We start from the raw sequence: 13,669 nt of genomic DNA on the forward strand, positions 1-13,669 counted from the left end.
AGGGACCTCTGGAGGCCACTGGTCCAACCCTGTGCTCAGGCAGGGCCACCCAGGCCCAGCTGCCCAGGACTGTGTCTTCTGAGTGTCTCCAAGGTGGAACGCTCCACAGCTTCCCTGGGTGACCTCTCCCAGGGCTCTGTCACCCACACAGTGAAACAGCGTTTCCTGATGTTCAGAGGGAATCCCTTGTGTTCCTGCTTATGCCCATTGCTACTGGTCCTGTCACTGGGCACCGCTTCAAACAGCCTGGCTCCATCTTCTTTACACTCTCCCTCCGGGTATTTATAAACATTGATGAGATCTCCCTCTCCAGCCTTCTGTCGTCTCCAGGGTGAGCAGTCCCAGCTCTCCCAGCCCTTCCTCACAGCAGAGGTGCTCCAGCCCTTTGCAGGACGCCCCACAGTGTGTCTGTGCCTCTTGGGCACTGCGAGCCCAGAGCTGGACACAGCACAGGGATGACAAGAAAAACAAAGCCACAGAGCACGAGGGAGCTGACCTACCCTGTTCACTATTCAATCACCTCACTCGCAAACCTGAAACACTGTTTAAGTGAAAAATAACTTCTGAGTAAACCAGCAAACTTGTTTGCTGTTCGCTTACCTCAGTCAGCCTTTCTGTTAGTGTTTGTGTGAGGTACCTTAGAACAGGAACTCAGTTTCCTCTTAGTTTTTCCAGGGATGCTACTGCAAATAAGCACATAATGCTAATGTTAAGAGAAAGGTTTATGCAGCCATTTCCAGGGAGACGATGTCCTCCTTTGCTTCCTTTTTATGGGCACAAACTGCAAGGGATTCACTCCTGGAGGGGTTGTGGACTATTGAAGTCCTCAGCTCCACAATTCATGCTGCAGTAAACAAGATCCCTTTTTAGTCAGGTAGGCTTTCACCTACAGCAGAACTGCAGCAGCCCAGACCCATCTATAGGGCAGGGGTCCAAGAACACAAAAGGTAAAGAAGGGGACTAAATAAACATGAACATTAATTTATTTTCCCTCTGTTCACAGACTGTGACTTGGCCCCCAGAGCAGACCGTATCCTCAGAATCTGCTCCCACCAGGGCTACTTTGGCAGACATCTCTCAGCTCTGTTCCCCTCCTCTGTTCAGGAGAAAACCAGAACCCTCAGTCGGGACAGGCAGCCAGGGTCCCACAGCAGCCTCCCGGGTACAGAACCCCGCTTGTGCGCCTGTGGCAGGTGTGGCGGAGGTGGCACAGTCCTTGGCTGCAGCTCAATGCAGCGTGCTGTTGCTCTGCTCCTCAAATGTCATTTTGCCCAGCAGCTGGCTCTCCAGCTCCACGTTACTCACTGGCAGCTGGAAAAAGTTCATTTCAGCTGCCAAAGCAGCCATGGCAGAGGGGTCCTGGCCAAACTGTGCCCGGAGCATCATGTCCATTTTCTCCAGGCGCCGCTTGAGCCTCTTGGCCTCGCGCTCCCGGATGAGCCGGGCCTGTCGTTTCTCTGGGGTCTCATTTGCGCGTTTCAGTCGCATGGCTTCCCGGTCCCGCTGAAGCCGCCGTGCCCGCTGCTCATCTGTCTCTTGCATGCGCTGCAAGCGCTTGGCTTCTCGATCCCGCATACGCCTCACTTCCCGTTCTTCAGGTGTTTCATTGTCCCGCCGGCTTTTCTTGGCTGTCCGCTCCCGCTCCAGACGCTGCAGCCGCACTTCCAGGGGCTCGTTCTGCCGACGAAGTGCCCACTTGCGCATGCCCGGTGTCTGCGCCTCCAGCAGCTTACGATACGCAGCACAGTTGTTGCAAACCAGGAGGATGCCTGCAGGGTACACGGGCGTGTGGAAGGCAATGTCTTTGCCCTCAACGCTGGAGGAGCCCTCACTCTGAGGTGCCGGCAGGCGACCTGCACTGAGCACCTCTGGCAGCTTCTCACTGGAAAGCAGAAAGAGCAGAGGAGTCAGAGACCTGGTGCTGACGGAAGAGTCCCCATCTCAGACTTCCCAGGGGGCCGCAATCCACAATGCCACTACTGCAGCCTGTGACAAGGGCCTCTGCTAAACTGTTCCTGCCCACAGACATGTCTGAATATCGAAAATGAAGCACCACACCGGGTGTGGAAAGTGGGTTAGCCCTGGGCAGTATCTGCGTTGGAAGAGCGCAAGAGCAGGAATTAGCCAGCAAGCTGCTCCTCCCCATCACCTCTGGATTTCTCCTTTCATCCCTGCTCCACAAGTCAGTGAATAATCTTCCACCAGGCAGGACAGAAACAAGGAACACTTTACTTTCTGCCTGTTCGTCCTGCTCTGGAAACGACAAACACGTCTGGGCAGGACAGACCTACTTGGCAGGATTGCTGGACAAGGGAAGCAGCTCCAGTGACTGGAGACCCCAGTGCTTTCTGCACAGCTCTAGCTCTTCACAGAGCTACGGAACACCCTTTCAGCAGCACAGCCGCAGGAGGTCTCAGCAGGTTATGCAGAGCGACAGGCAGGAAAGGATCAAGGGAATCTCACTCACTGGTAGTGTTTACAACTCTCCTACAGGCCTTGGTGGGTCCAGAGCCTTGACTTCTGTGTCATTTACAGCAACCCACCTACTCTTTAACGTGGGTACCCTGGTGCACTCACCAGCCAAACTGACCCTGACCTGTTGAATGTGGCGTGGCTGGTGAAACGTGCTCCACACACTGCGCAGTTTGACAGCTGGTCCTCTGAGTGGATCAGGAGATGTCGCCCAAGGGATCCTGGTGAGCTGAGGGCTCTGCCACATACAGGACACATGTAGCTCTTGGCGCTCACCACAGCTGCGGTGTGCTGCAAAACAACCCCTGGGCTGTTAGTTATGAACTGCTCACTATCCCTGCATGCTCAACAGACACAGCAAATCACTCGGTTCAGTCTCTCGGAATGGGGACACTTTACCACTAAACCTCTGTCTGACAGCTCCTAGACCAAGCTCAAGGCATCTGGGGTGTCACAAGGCAAACAGCAAGGAGGAAACCTTCCTACAGGTCCACTCCAGTGCAGGAGAAACAATTAAGGCCAAAACACTGGGATTGTAAGACCTGACCCTTGTTTTCAGAAATGCATCTGAGGAGCTGCTGTTGCTGGACAAAGCGTGACTGGACTGACAGCAGGCAGGATGCTGGTGACAAAGTGCTTAGAGAGTCAGCTGGTGCAGGTAAGTGGCCAAGTCAGTTCTGCTTCATTCCCTCTTTTACAGACTTTGTGCTGCAAAGAGAATACTGACAACAAAACCTGTGAGATTCCAGCACACATTTCCTGCAATACTGGAACCATTTCAGAGGAAGAACAGCTGTTTTCAGGAGTAGGAACGGTGATACAGGTACAAAATAAAGAACTGAGTGATTAGGAGGAGGGCTTCTTATCTCACTGAATGATGTAAAAATTGCTTTCATGTTTAATCTGAACTGCTTGGTCTTAGCCTGGAACTGCTTGCAGAAGCTGCCTTGGGACAGAGTTGTGCTTTCCAGATCTCCAGATCGATGCCTTGCTGTGTCTTTCTCCCGGACAGCCCCTGGACATAGTTTACTGCTGTAAATCTCAGTCACATCCTAGCTAAAAGTCAGTTCTGGGACTGCAAAGACCAGAACAAAGCCACCCTGTGCTTTGGGTTGTTTCTAGATTTGCAGCTTAAGGCCAGAGGTATCCCCTAGCTGGGAACCATCCCCTACCTGGTACACATGAGCGATGAGCTGCTCCCTGCTTCCGCACTCCAGCTGGCAGAGGGGACACTGTGACAGTCCCAGCACAGGGTCAGCATTCAAACTCTCGGGCACCTACAGGGAGGAAAAGCCACTTTGTGTGGGGCACACAGGTCTCCCCACAGCCACCTCACCCTAAGGTGAGTGCAGAGCCAGTACACACTTACCTTATTTTCTCTCATCAGTGGGGTTCCAGCCACAGATTTTTCTGCATTCTCTAATTCTTTCTTCACTTTCACCACTGAGCCATCCTCCTCAGATGTATGGGAAGAAACTTCATCCTGGGTGGTTTCCTCATCGTCACTGCCACCTGGAACATGAGGAGCAGTTATGCCAAGTGTCAGGACCCCGAGGACACGCACAGGCCTTAATTGTCCTGACCAGCATCACCAGGGGCCTCTCCCCACACCCTCTGAGCAGGGGCTCCATTTAACCTCAGGCTGGGCACTTTGGTCCCTGAAATGCTCTGTTGAGTCCCTGGACCTGGCCAGTTACCCAGCCTTGCTTGACAACCACTGGACCCTCAGCTGGACCCACTGCTGTCACCACCTTGCTCTGGTGAGCTGGGGCTGTGTCGCAGTGCAAGGTCGTTGCCCAGCCTGTGTTCTGGTGGTCCTTGCTGTTCACTGACACCAAGTCCTGCACAGGGGCCCAGGGCTAACCCAGAGGTGGGTGAGATGTTCCTCAGAGGACCCCACAGCCATGCAGCACCGTGCCTCGCCCCATCAGCGTCCACCCCGGCCACTACCTTGCTGTTATGGGAAGGGGCAGAACTCACTGCTGCTGGAGTCGGGGTCTTGCAGTGGATGGATGTCTGGCCTTTGGTCTCCAAGAGCTCCAGGAAAGTTGTTTTTCATCATGGCTTGTCGGGCTTGTTCCTCCAGCCCTGCAAAGACTTGCTCCCCTGGCAGCCACAAGGACAAAGAGTCAGACCAGTGCTGTTCCATCACACTCACCACCAAGGCTGGCCAAACACACGGCTGGTGTGGGGCTGCTCACCTGTGCTGTTCAGAGCCTCTGAAGTCACCTCTCAGAAAGCATTTAAGTAACCTCTCTGCTTGCCTACACTGCAGCACCAGCCTCTTGTACCTGCTGGCGTCACTGCGGTCCCTGTGCCTAGAACATCCCACTGGAAGTGCCTGGCATCAGGCTGCTCTCTGCATGCTCTATATGCCACTCCAGCCACAAAAAAAGAAAAAAGAAAAAAAAGAGATGCCATGCATCTGCCACACGTAGTGAGGTGGCTTTCTCTGCTACCAAGCTATCTGCCACCAGAGCTACAGCACAGCTCCCGGAGGAGAGGAGGCCACTCAGGGACGATGACAGTATCCCAGACCAGGCAGTGCTACATGGCTCTTCTGAACCATTAAGCCCTCTTCCCTGCCATAACGGCAACCTGCATAAAAACAGCATCTCCCCGAGTGCCTGGCACCTCCTCTGCTCTCCACAGCGGCACTAAATGGAGGGGTCGTCCTTGGCATGCTCTGTCACCACCTTCTGTCCCAGCGGGACTGAGGACAAGCTGCCTATCATGGTGCTTGTGTTCAGAGCTCCTGCTCTCCTGCTCTCACCATGGATAACTTACTTTGCTGCCTTGCCTTGTCCAAGAGCGGTTCTGGCTAAAATAGATCCCAGTGACACTTCACACGCTCAAAACAGAAAACTACAGGAACGAACCTAGAAAGCTGAGACGCTTGTTTGGGATAGCTTACAGTCTGCTTTGTTAAAAGACATCGATCTCTAGTACCTCAACTCAACAGGAGATGGCAAACACATTGAAATAAGGCAATTATTTGTGCTCCTCTGAAAAAAAAATTCTTACAGCAATCCCTCCTTAGGAGAACTTTTCGTTCTAGACAATAACAATACAAGGCAACCATTAATTTTCATACTAAATCAAACAAATTACTTTGTTCCAGGGTAGCCATGATTTGCCTCTCTTGGTGGATGAACTAGGAGCACCTGGAATAAGGTGCTGAAGTTCCCAGCAGGCTTTTAGGTTAAATTTGTAAACCGACTTATAAGTTCTCAAGAACCACTCAAAGCATAAATCTGGAAATGCTAAGGAAGACACAGTGCATGTTTCACATAAACCAAAAGCTTTCCCAAAATTTCACCTTTTAGTATAGGGCCACAATGGCATCAGTATAACCAGGGAACTGAATTCCAGAGCCACGAGGAGAGCCCCAGTCCTGCCACACGGACAGGCACGTTCCCTGAACTGTCTCGGCCAGCTTTGCCCTGTGTTCGTACTCACACTGCCTTTCTGGTGCTCACCTCTTTGCTTCGAGCACTGCTTTAAAAAGCAGTCATTTATGCAAGATTTCAAAGACCTTCAGAAGTTTCATGGAGAGTGTGGGAGAAGAGTTTTAGCTCTCAACATCCCCATGGGTGTTTCCAAATGCATTTGAAGGCATTTATCGTTCTGTTTCAGAAATGTTTCTGTAGGGAAGACTTGAGAACACAATCCGTGTGATGAGGAGCACTCTGATTCTGTCACTGCAAGCAACAGATACCATCGTGATTGCTGTGACACATGCACCCCCATCAGGAGCCTTTCCAGCACAGAATGGTCTTCAAAACCCCAAGTGTTGCTTTTATGTCTGGACCACAACCTCACACTGCAGGGACTGAGATGCAGACTGTATGAGAAGCATACACTACGGAATTACAGTGTCTTTCCAAGAAGCAGACATCCACAAACCACCAGGATGAAAGCCCAGAGACCAGAAAAGCATTGCAAGACAAAGTCTGGTGAAATGAGGAAAGCTGCAGAACGCAGGACAGATGTAAAACCACGGCAGGAGACATACCATCTGCGACAGATACAGGACTCCCAAGCACCGCTGCAGCTGCTAGTGGAATCAGTCACATGCTCGTTGGTTCCCCGTCCAGCCCCTCACATCTCCATGTAGCAGCAGCTGGGGTCTGGGGGCAGGCAGGTTCCTGCTTGGATACACAGACCGTGCAGTCTGCAGGAGTTTAAATGCTGTGATCTCTATAGGAGGTGACTGAGGGAACTCCTCCTGTCAGTAATGCCAGCACCAGTCACAACAACTGAGAGAGCAATCATCTGCCAGCAGCCTTGCTGTACGACACCCTCAGAACCAAGTCAGCATGGACTCAGTGCAGTGCAGAGAACTATCAGCTTACAGCCAGACACGCAAACTGTTAACAAAGCAATGCTGTGAGCAGACGACATCTTGTGCATTCTTCACCAGCCTGGAGCTAAAAGGCATCATGGGACTGGGAGAGACAAACTTTTAAAATGCTATCTTTAGCTTACACAGAATTTCTTCTGAATTAAACTAATATAGTCTCCAAAAGAAGTTAGCGAAGAGTGCCTACTGGTGGACTAAGTCCTGCTTTGATGAAGCTTTAATGTTTGATAAGTACAGTGTTATACTTTTATTGTTTCTGCACACACATGCTCACACACAGACACACCCCACCTCCACCCCACTTAGAGTAAACTTACATTCAGTTGGAAAGGGAGTAAGACAGGCAGCAGCTTTAGTATCATTGCTATCAGCAACGGATGTATGCTCAGTATTGAATTCACAGACTCTTCTCCAGAAGTTTCTTTATTAAATACAAAAAGGGCTGCAGGCTGACCACAACACCAAAACAAGTCACTGCATTTGTTTTACAAACAGCTAGAGATGTAGGACAGTGAAAGATCACACAAATGCCTCTGCTTTGCATTCCAGTTCTCCTCTCCACATTCCTGTGAGTGAGTGGGATGGCGGGTGCGCAGCGGTGCAGGAGGGGGGCAGCCCTGTGGGGCTGTGCGACAGGGGCAGTTACGGCTGCTACGATCGGGTGGCGTATCAACTTGGTAGCCAGAAACGATTTTTTTTTTCCTGAGCCCTTCCCTTCTTGAACTGTATGAATGCAGGATAACTCTCAGGTGTTCTGGAAAATAAACACACAAACAAACAACTCCCACCCCAAAATCCACAAAACAAAATCAAAAGAAACTGCACCATTCCCCTGTCTTCCTTCCTAAACAGCACGGTCTCTCAGAGATGAGCCACTTTATTCCCTCCTTGTACATCAAATTAAAGTCCCTGTTCATGTAGGTCTTCTCTGTGCTCCTTTCCTGGACCTGAAATGTGCAATTCTTTCCACCACTGTGGATCTAGTCCACCTGCCCCATCGCTATTCTGGGTTGTCCACACTGCTGTAGTGGTTACTGAAATAAAAAACAACACAATTGAAAGAGTTAACAACGGCAGCCCACAGACCCCTTTAAGAACCAAGGATCTTGATGCAAGTAACATTTCTGCTTGGTTTTGAATGCTGGGTGCTATTTCTTGCAAGATACTTCCTCTTCAAATCGAGAATACTATAGGCAGCAGAATTCAAGGAACACCGAAGAACACAGAATGTGCATGTGTCAGAAGGAGAGTGAAGGGATTAGAGGATTAATGGGATATTGGGGCCATAATAAAGAGAGCTAGGAAGTGTGAATTAATTTGACTAACAAAAGCTGTTCTCCAGAGTTCTAAAATCAGCATCACTTGCAAAGGCCACAAGCAATAGAAAGAAAAGCAGCTCATGGGACAGCAGGGAGAGAATATAAAAGTGCACACTAACACTCACAGCGAATTTTTGGCAAGCACAAGAACAGGGAGTAGCCCATAACTGATGGAGTGACAGTGCAGCAATGGATGGGCTCGAACGCAAGATCAGATGAATCACTTAAGAAAGATCTTATACTTTTATACTTTGGAGTCTGGGAGAAAATAAATACCAAATTGAATCAATTAAGCTATCCCCACAGGAACAATGTAACTGCATTGTATTTTTCAATTCAATGTGGAGTGGGCAATGCAATAAGCATATTCCAGTATTACAGTTTTATTTGTTACCACTTTGTCAGGTGTAGTGCTTCTTTCATGCACTGCATGGCAAAAGAAAATTAAATTAAGAGCCGATTATGTGCTGCAGCCCTGCCAAAGGGGAAATGGCTACAGTTAAGACTGTAGAAGGACTGGCCATCATGCATGAAGACTTTTGTGATAACAGTATTTTTTTACAATTGTTTCTGTATTCTTTTGTATTTCCTTACACATCAGCTTCCATTTAAAACTGTTTTGACCTGTAACGACACAGCCTCCTGGCCGGTCGCTCTGCACGCCACGCAGTGATTCTGCGCTAAGTGAGGACAGCAAACCACGTTGTTGTGAGAGCAAGGTTAAACGAGGGCCATGCCAAGCCTGGGAAGCGACCCTGGAAAGAGGTGGCACCAAGCAAGCAAGGGAGAGGAGGCCAGTAGCTGTTGCTTCCCTACAGAATCCCAGGAGGAAGATAAGACGGAGTGGCCATGCAAGGAAGAAGTCGGCACCGTCCTCCCACAGATCCGTCCAGTTAGATATTCACAGTGGTATTTATGCAAATCAAAAAGCACTTCCCCAGCCCCACAGCCTGCCAAATCAGACCCCAGCTGCAGACAACTGCGTGAAAAGCCGCATACCTGCTGTCCCTTTTATTCCTCTCCTCCCAACCATTTCAGGCCCTGTGAAGAAGTCTCAGAAACGTGTCTGCTATGTCTCAGCCTGACTCCTCATTCTGCTGGCTCACCCAGTTCTTGGAGCTGATGCTCTCTCCGATTATCCTCGTCAGTGCACTGCATGGCATTTCTGGGCCCTCCAGATACACAGCAGGCTAGGTAGACAGAGAAGTCCCAACAATTTGGTGGTGTTCATCGTAAGACAGACAAGACTTTCCATCCCAAGGTTGAGATGTCACCATTGACGTGTTTCTTGCATCTTTCAGTCCCTTTATTTTCTTGTGGTTCTACGTGCTGCTCCTGATGGCTCCTGTTGAGTAGTTGCTCTGTAGCAATGTACCACATGTAAAGGAGGTGAGCAGGTCCCAGAATTCCTTTCTGTGGCACACTAGATGCCATAACCTCAACCTCATGCCCGCTGGTAGCAAGTTTGTCAGATAGCTTCCCCCAAGACCAAAAGTGGAAATACTACCACTTGTATTGCAGATAAAAAAACGAAGTTCGCTGTGAAAATAGCGCACAACCGAACCCCATAATATGTATAGTTTTGTATATAATAGTACAAGCTTCTGAAGAACATAACCCTTAGGCAGTAGAGCACACTAAAAAAGCCCACTTCGACACCATGGAAACTCTACCTGCACCATTAGAGCTGTTGTGTCCTTGGTTTCCATACATGAGACCATGACTCCACAGCAGGGAGACAGCCCAAGTGCATGCCTTGTGTAAGTTTGACCTAAATGGCAGCAGTAATATCTAGTCACTCTCAGAAGGAAATGTGTGTGGAAACATGATGTTTCACTAGCATCATAGGACAAAACACATATCCAATTTCTGTAAGTAAGACAATTCCGAAGTCACTAATGTACTATCCTGCAAATCAAAGCTATACTCTGCCCACCGTTGAACCCAGCACCCAGAAGCACGAATTGGAGAGCACAGGTCAGTGCAGATGCCAAAAGCCTCAAGACTCTTATGGTGGCTACCAAGGAAAGCTCAGTCAGCTCTCCCAGGCCCAGCTCCAGATGCCAGTGGGGCTTTCAGGTCCCAGACCAAGGTAGTTCTCCCTTGTACACTCACCGACCACGGAAAGGGTTAGGATATGTCACAATGTATTTTCCCATAGTGCAGAGAACAGCGTGCAGAGATTCCTGTCACCATACCAATACAAAAGGCAGCACAGAGAAACACAGAGAGACATGCAAGCCGGCAGCATCAGCAAAGTGAGGGAGTGTTAGTGCTGCAGTGCTCAGCTCTCTGTCCCATACTCCTGACAGCTACTACAGCTTAGCAATACCACAGGCCTTCTCTTCAGTCTTATTTTCACAGGTCTATGGAAGTGGAAATTTGTTTTCCTCATTCAAGCCCAAATTCCAAATGTGTTTCCAGCCACAAAGCTGGATATGTACAAGGGCACAGCTTCACAGCTTCAGTCCCCCCAACCTCCCTCTGCTGCAAATCAGTCAAAAGCCGTATATGAGCAGTTATCCCTTTGCAGCCAAACGTCCATACATGTCTCCCAGCCCCAGTAACACGTTGCTATAGCCTGCTCACAAGAAGTGCTGATGTACAGCATCTTCAGCCCTTTCACTATCAAGCAAATGACAGGGTGATGACAATGCTAGAGAAACAGAGATCTGTCCTACCGGCTCAGCTCAAGAATGATCTGACAGATCCCGTTTATCTGTCCAGTAAATTACTCAGCCACTGCCCATTCCCTGCAAGGAAAGAGCAATAGCTTCACTTACAGATTCTGCTAGGAAATTGAGGTACAGTGAGCTTAAGTAACATGTCCAAGGCTGGTCAGCTGAGTCTGTGGTAGGGCAAAGATCAGACCCCAGGACTCCCCGGCTGGCAGCCGCACACGCAAACCACCTTACCTAGAACTTTCTTTGCTACCCACAGCCCCGAAGTCACATTTCTTAGTGTACTAACTTGCACTTGTGACAGTGTGAATGCAAAGCACAGCTACAGGCCCTGCACACACACACCTACCTTTACAGCATTAGTTGTTTGTTCAAGCCTACTCCTGTCCTGCCTTGCCAGGACACAGCCAGCTCCCCTGATGCACAGAGCTGAGTTTCTCTTCCTATGGTCCCTAAGATGAAACATGAGTAACCACCGTTCCCCCACAAACTGTACCTCCTCACCAGTCCCCTCCTCCCGTCTCACTCCACAACAATCCAGCTAGGGCAAGGATCCCACAATGCTGTGTAACATTATACTCACAGTGAACTTTGTTAGGAGTGGTCTGTTTCCGACGGGACATGTTTCCCTGACCTGGGAGCACAGAATGTTCGGTCCCTCAGCAGAGGGCTCACCTGAGAAGAGAAGAGCCTGTCACACACACCACTGGAACCTCCTGAGCCTCTGGCCAAGCACAGCTGACTGTCTCAGGGCCATCCCCACCCTTCTGCCTACAGGGCTCGTTCTGCACCACCACAGCCACATTCTGTGCCAGTATCCAACACCATCCACAAGCATTTCACAAACCGCCATGTCCGTGCAGTCCCACCCAGTGCTCCAGCAAAGTTACAACAGCCCTGTCCCCAGCATACAAAACATGAAGAGTGAAGTTTAAGAGTGACTGCAGTCCCAGTCCAAAGCCCCTTGCCCTCCTGTGCATTCCCACAGCGCTTAGGGCAGGAGCCTTACCAAAGCTGCAGACCCTGCCCCATCTCTGGCCACTGCCCCCAGAGAGACTGAAGGGACACACAGCCCCTCACACCCCGAGGGCACTGGATAATCCAGCCTGGGCAGGCAAGGGGACCGGCTGCCCCGCAGTGACAGCTCCAGCCGCAGCAGCTGATGGGACAGTGTGGCCGGCCAGGGCTGGGTCTCACCCCCACAAGGGGACTGGCCCCATGGCCCTGGCAGACAGGGAGAGGGGAGCGGCGGGGCTGCCGCATCCTCCCTGCTGCTGGGACCCGGGCAAACAGGGACAGACAGGGGGGCACACAGCGCACGGGAGGGGACAAGGACAGCCCACCTCGCGTGGGGAGGACGCACCCCTTGTTCCACACGGAGGGACACACTGACCCCTCAAACTTTACAAGAGGGGGAAACATCAGCTCCTCATCCTCAAACTGACAGAGGAAGGAATCAATCCAACAGTCCCTCAAGACAGCCAGACAAAAGGAGAAGCTGAACCCGTTTCTCCCCAGACAGACACAAGGATCCCATCAGTCTCTTCAGACAGACAGACACAAGGATCCCATCAGTCTCTTCAGACAGACAGACACAGGGATCCTGCCAGTCTCCTCAGACAGACGGACACAGGGATCCTATCAGTCTCCTCAGAGAGTGATCCAGCCGTCAGACCCAGACCACGGGAGGCGGCAGGAAGGATCCAGCCCACAAGAGGTCGGACACACAAACACAGCCCGCTCCCCGGACAGAGGGACGGAGGAGGGTACCCACCCCGCGCTCCCGAGGACGCCGACAGACAAGAGAGGGACCCGGCCCGCCGGCCCGGCCCCTGCCATAGAGCGTCGGACGCTGCCCCCCGCTCCGGCGGACGGCGGGACCCGGCCCGGCCCGCCTTACCGGTCCCGCTGCAGGTGCCGGGGAACCGCAGACAGACAAAGGACCGCCGGACAGACAGACGGGCAAGATGGCGGCGCCGCCAGAGCGCGCGGCGCGGGCACGGGCGCGGGCACGGCCCCGGGATCCCCGGCCGGCCACCCGGCCCGGTGCAGCGCTTGCCGGCTGCCACAGGCCCCGGGGTCTCATGATCTGAAGTGTCTCACCTGTTTGTCATGGATCCGTCCCAGCCGGCAGCTCCTGGCCGCCCGGAGCTCATTCGTGCCCGCTGCGGGTCCCGCGTAGCCCGGCGGGCAGCGGCGCCGAGCGCCGGCCCCTCCGCTGGCCGCGGCCCCTCCGCACGCCCTGCGCTGCCCGAGCTCACCAGAATCTCGCATGCCCTGCAACGTCAAAATCACGATTTTACTATTAATTTAGAAGCCGCCACGTGCGTTATGGACTCGTGCATCCGTCTGGAAATGAACCGCCACGCACCGCAGAGCGGGGACCCCTGGGCTGCTCCTCCCCGCGGCCACCGCCGGCCCCACAACAGCCGCCTCGCGCGGGCCGGCGGGTCCCGCCCGGCACTCGCCCTGGGCCAGCTTACCCTCGGAGAAACGCAGCGGCGGGACTGCGGCCACCGGGACCGGGCTCAGCCTCGGCCCGACCGTCCCTCGCGGAGGCGCCCCCGCCGCCTGCCCCCAGAAAGCGGGAGCCCCCGGCCCGGCGCGCCCCGGCGCAGTGTGTCCGGCCGGCCGGCTCCCGCCCCCCGGAGGCGGGGCTCGCGGCGGGCGGAACGCTGTGCGGCGGAACCTCTGCGCCGGGGGCGGGCTCCGGCGGGCGCCTGTCGGGCGTACTGCTTGCGCTACTGGCAGGCAAAGAATCCTTCCGCTGGGTCATTTAGTCCCTTAGCGCCGCTCTCTTTGCTCGTGCCGCAGCCGCTCCTTCCCCGGCCGCC

At 52.6% G+C, this 13,669-nt stretch overlaps 1 protein-coding gene across 28 annotated transcripts; it reads right to left on the reverse strand.

The window, feature by feature from the left end:
* Window positions 1-949: 949 nt before the first annotated feature.
* Window positions 950-13,467, reverse strand: ZNF821 (zinc finger protein 821). Of its 28 annotated transcripts, none has more exons than XM_082063047.1 (12): window positions 13,319-13,467; window positions 12,939-13,112; window positions 11,419-11,510; window positions 10,836-10,907; window positions 9,828-9,925; window positions 9,154-9,515; window positions 7,153-7,869; window positions 4,453-6,173; window positions 3,842-3,984; window positions 3,645-3,749; window positions 2,597-2,763; window positions 950-1,882 (listed from the first exon to the last, which is right to left on the reverse strand). In XM_082063047.1, exons 8-12 carry the CDS (start codon window positions 4,619-4,621, stop codon window positions 1,228-1,230), a joined length of 1,239 nt encoding a protein of 412 aa, XP_081919173.1. In that variant the 5' UTR covers window positions 4,622-6,173; window positions 7,153-7,869; window positions 9,154-9,515; window positions 9,828-9,925; window positions 10,836-10,907; window positions 11,419-11,510; window positions 12,939-13,112; window positions 13,319-13,467; the 3' UTR covers window positions 950-1,227. The 28 variants fall into 28 exon arrangements, with proteins under 28 accessions (XP_081919173.1, XP_081919179.1, XP_081919177.1 ...); XM_082063053.1 differs by lacking the exon at window positions 10,836-10,907 and adding an exon at window positions 11,185-11,278; XM_082063051.1 differs by lacking the exon at window positions 9,828-9,925 and adding an exon at window positions 11,185-11,278.
* Window positions 13,468-13,669: the final 202 nt, after the last annotated feature.

Source organism: Streptopelia decaocto (genome assembly GCF_964273445.1).
Source record: "Streptopelia decaocto genome assembly, chromosome: 11".
Classification (NCBI taxonomy): Eukaryota; Metazoa; Chordata; class Aves; order Columbiformes; family Columbidae; genus Streptopelia; species Streptopelia decaocto.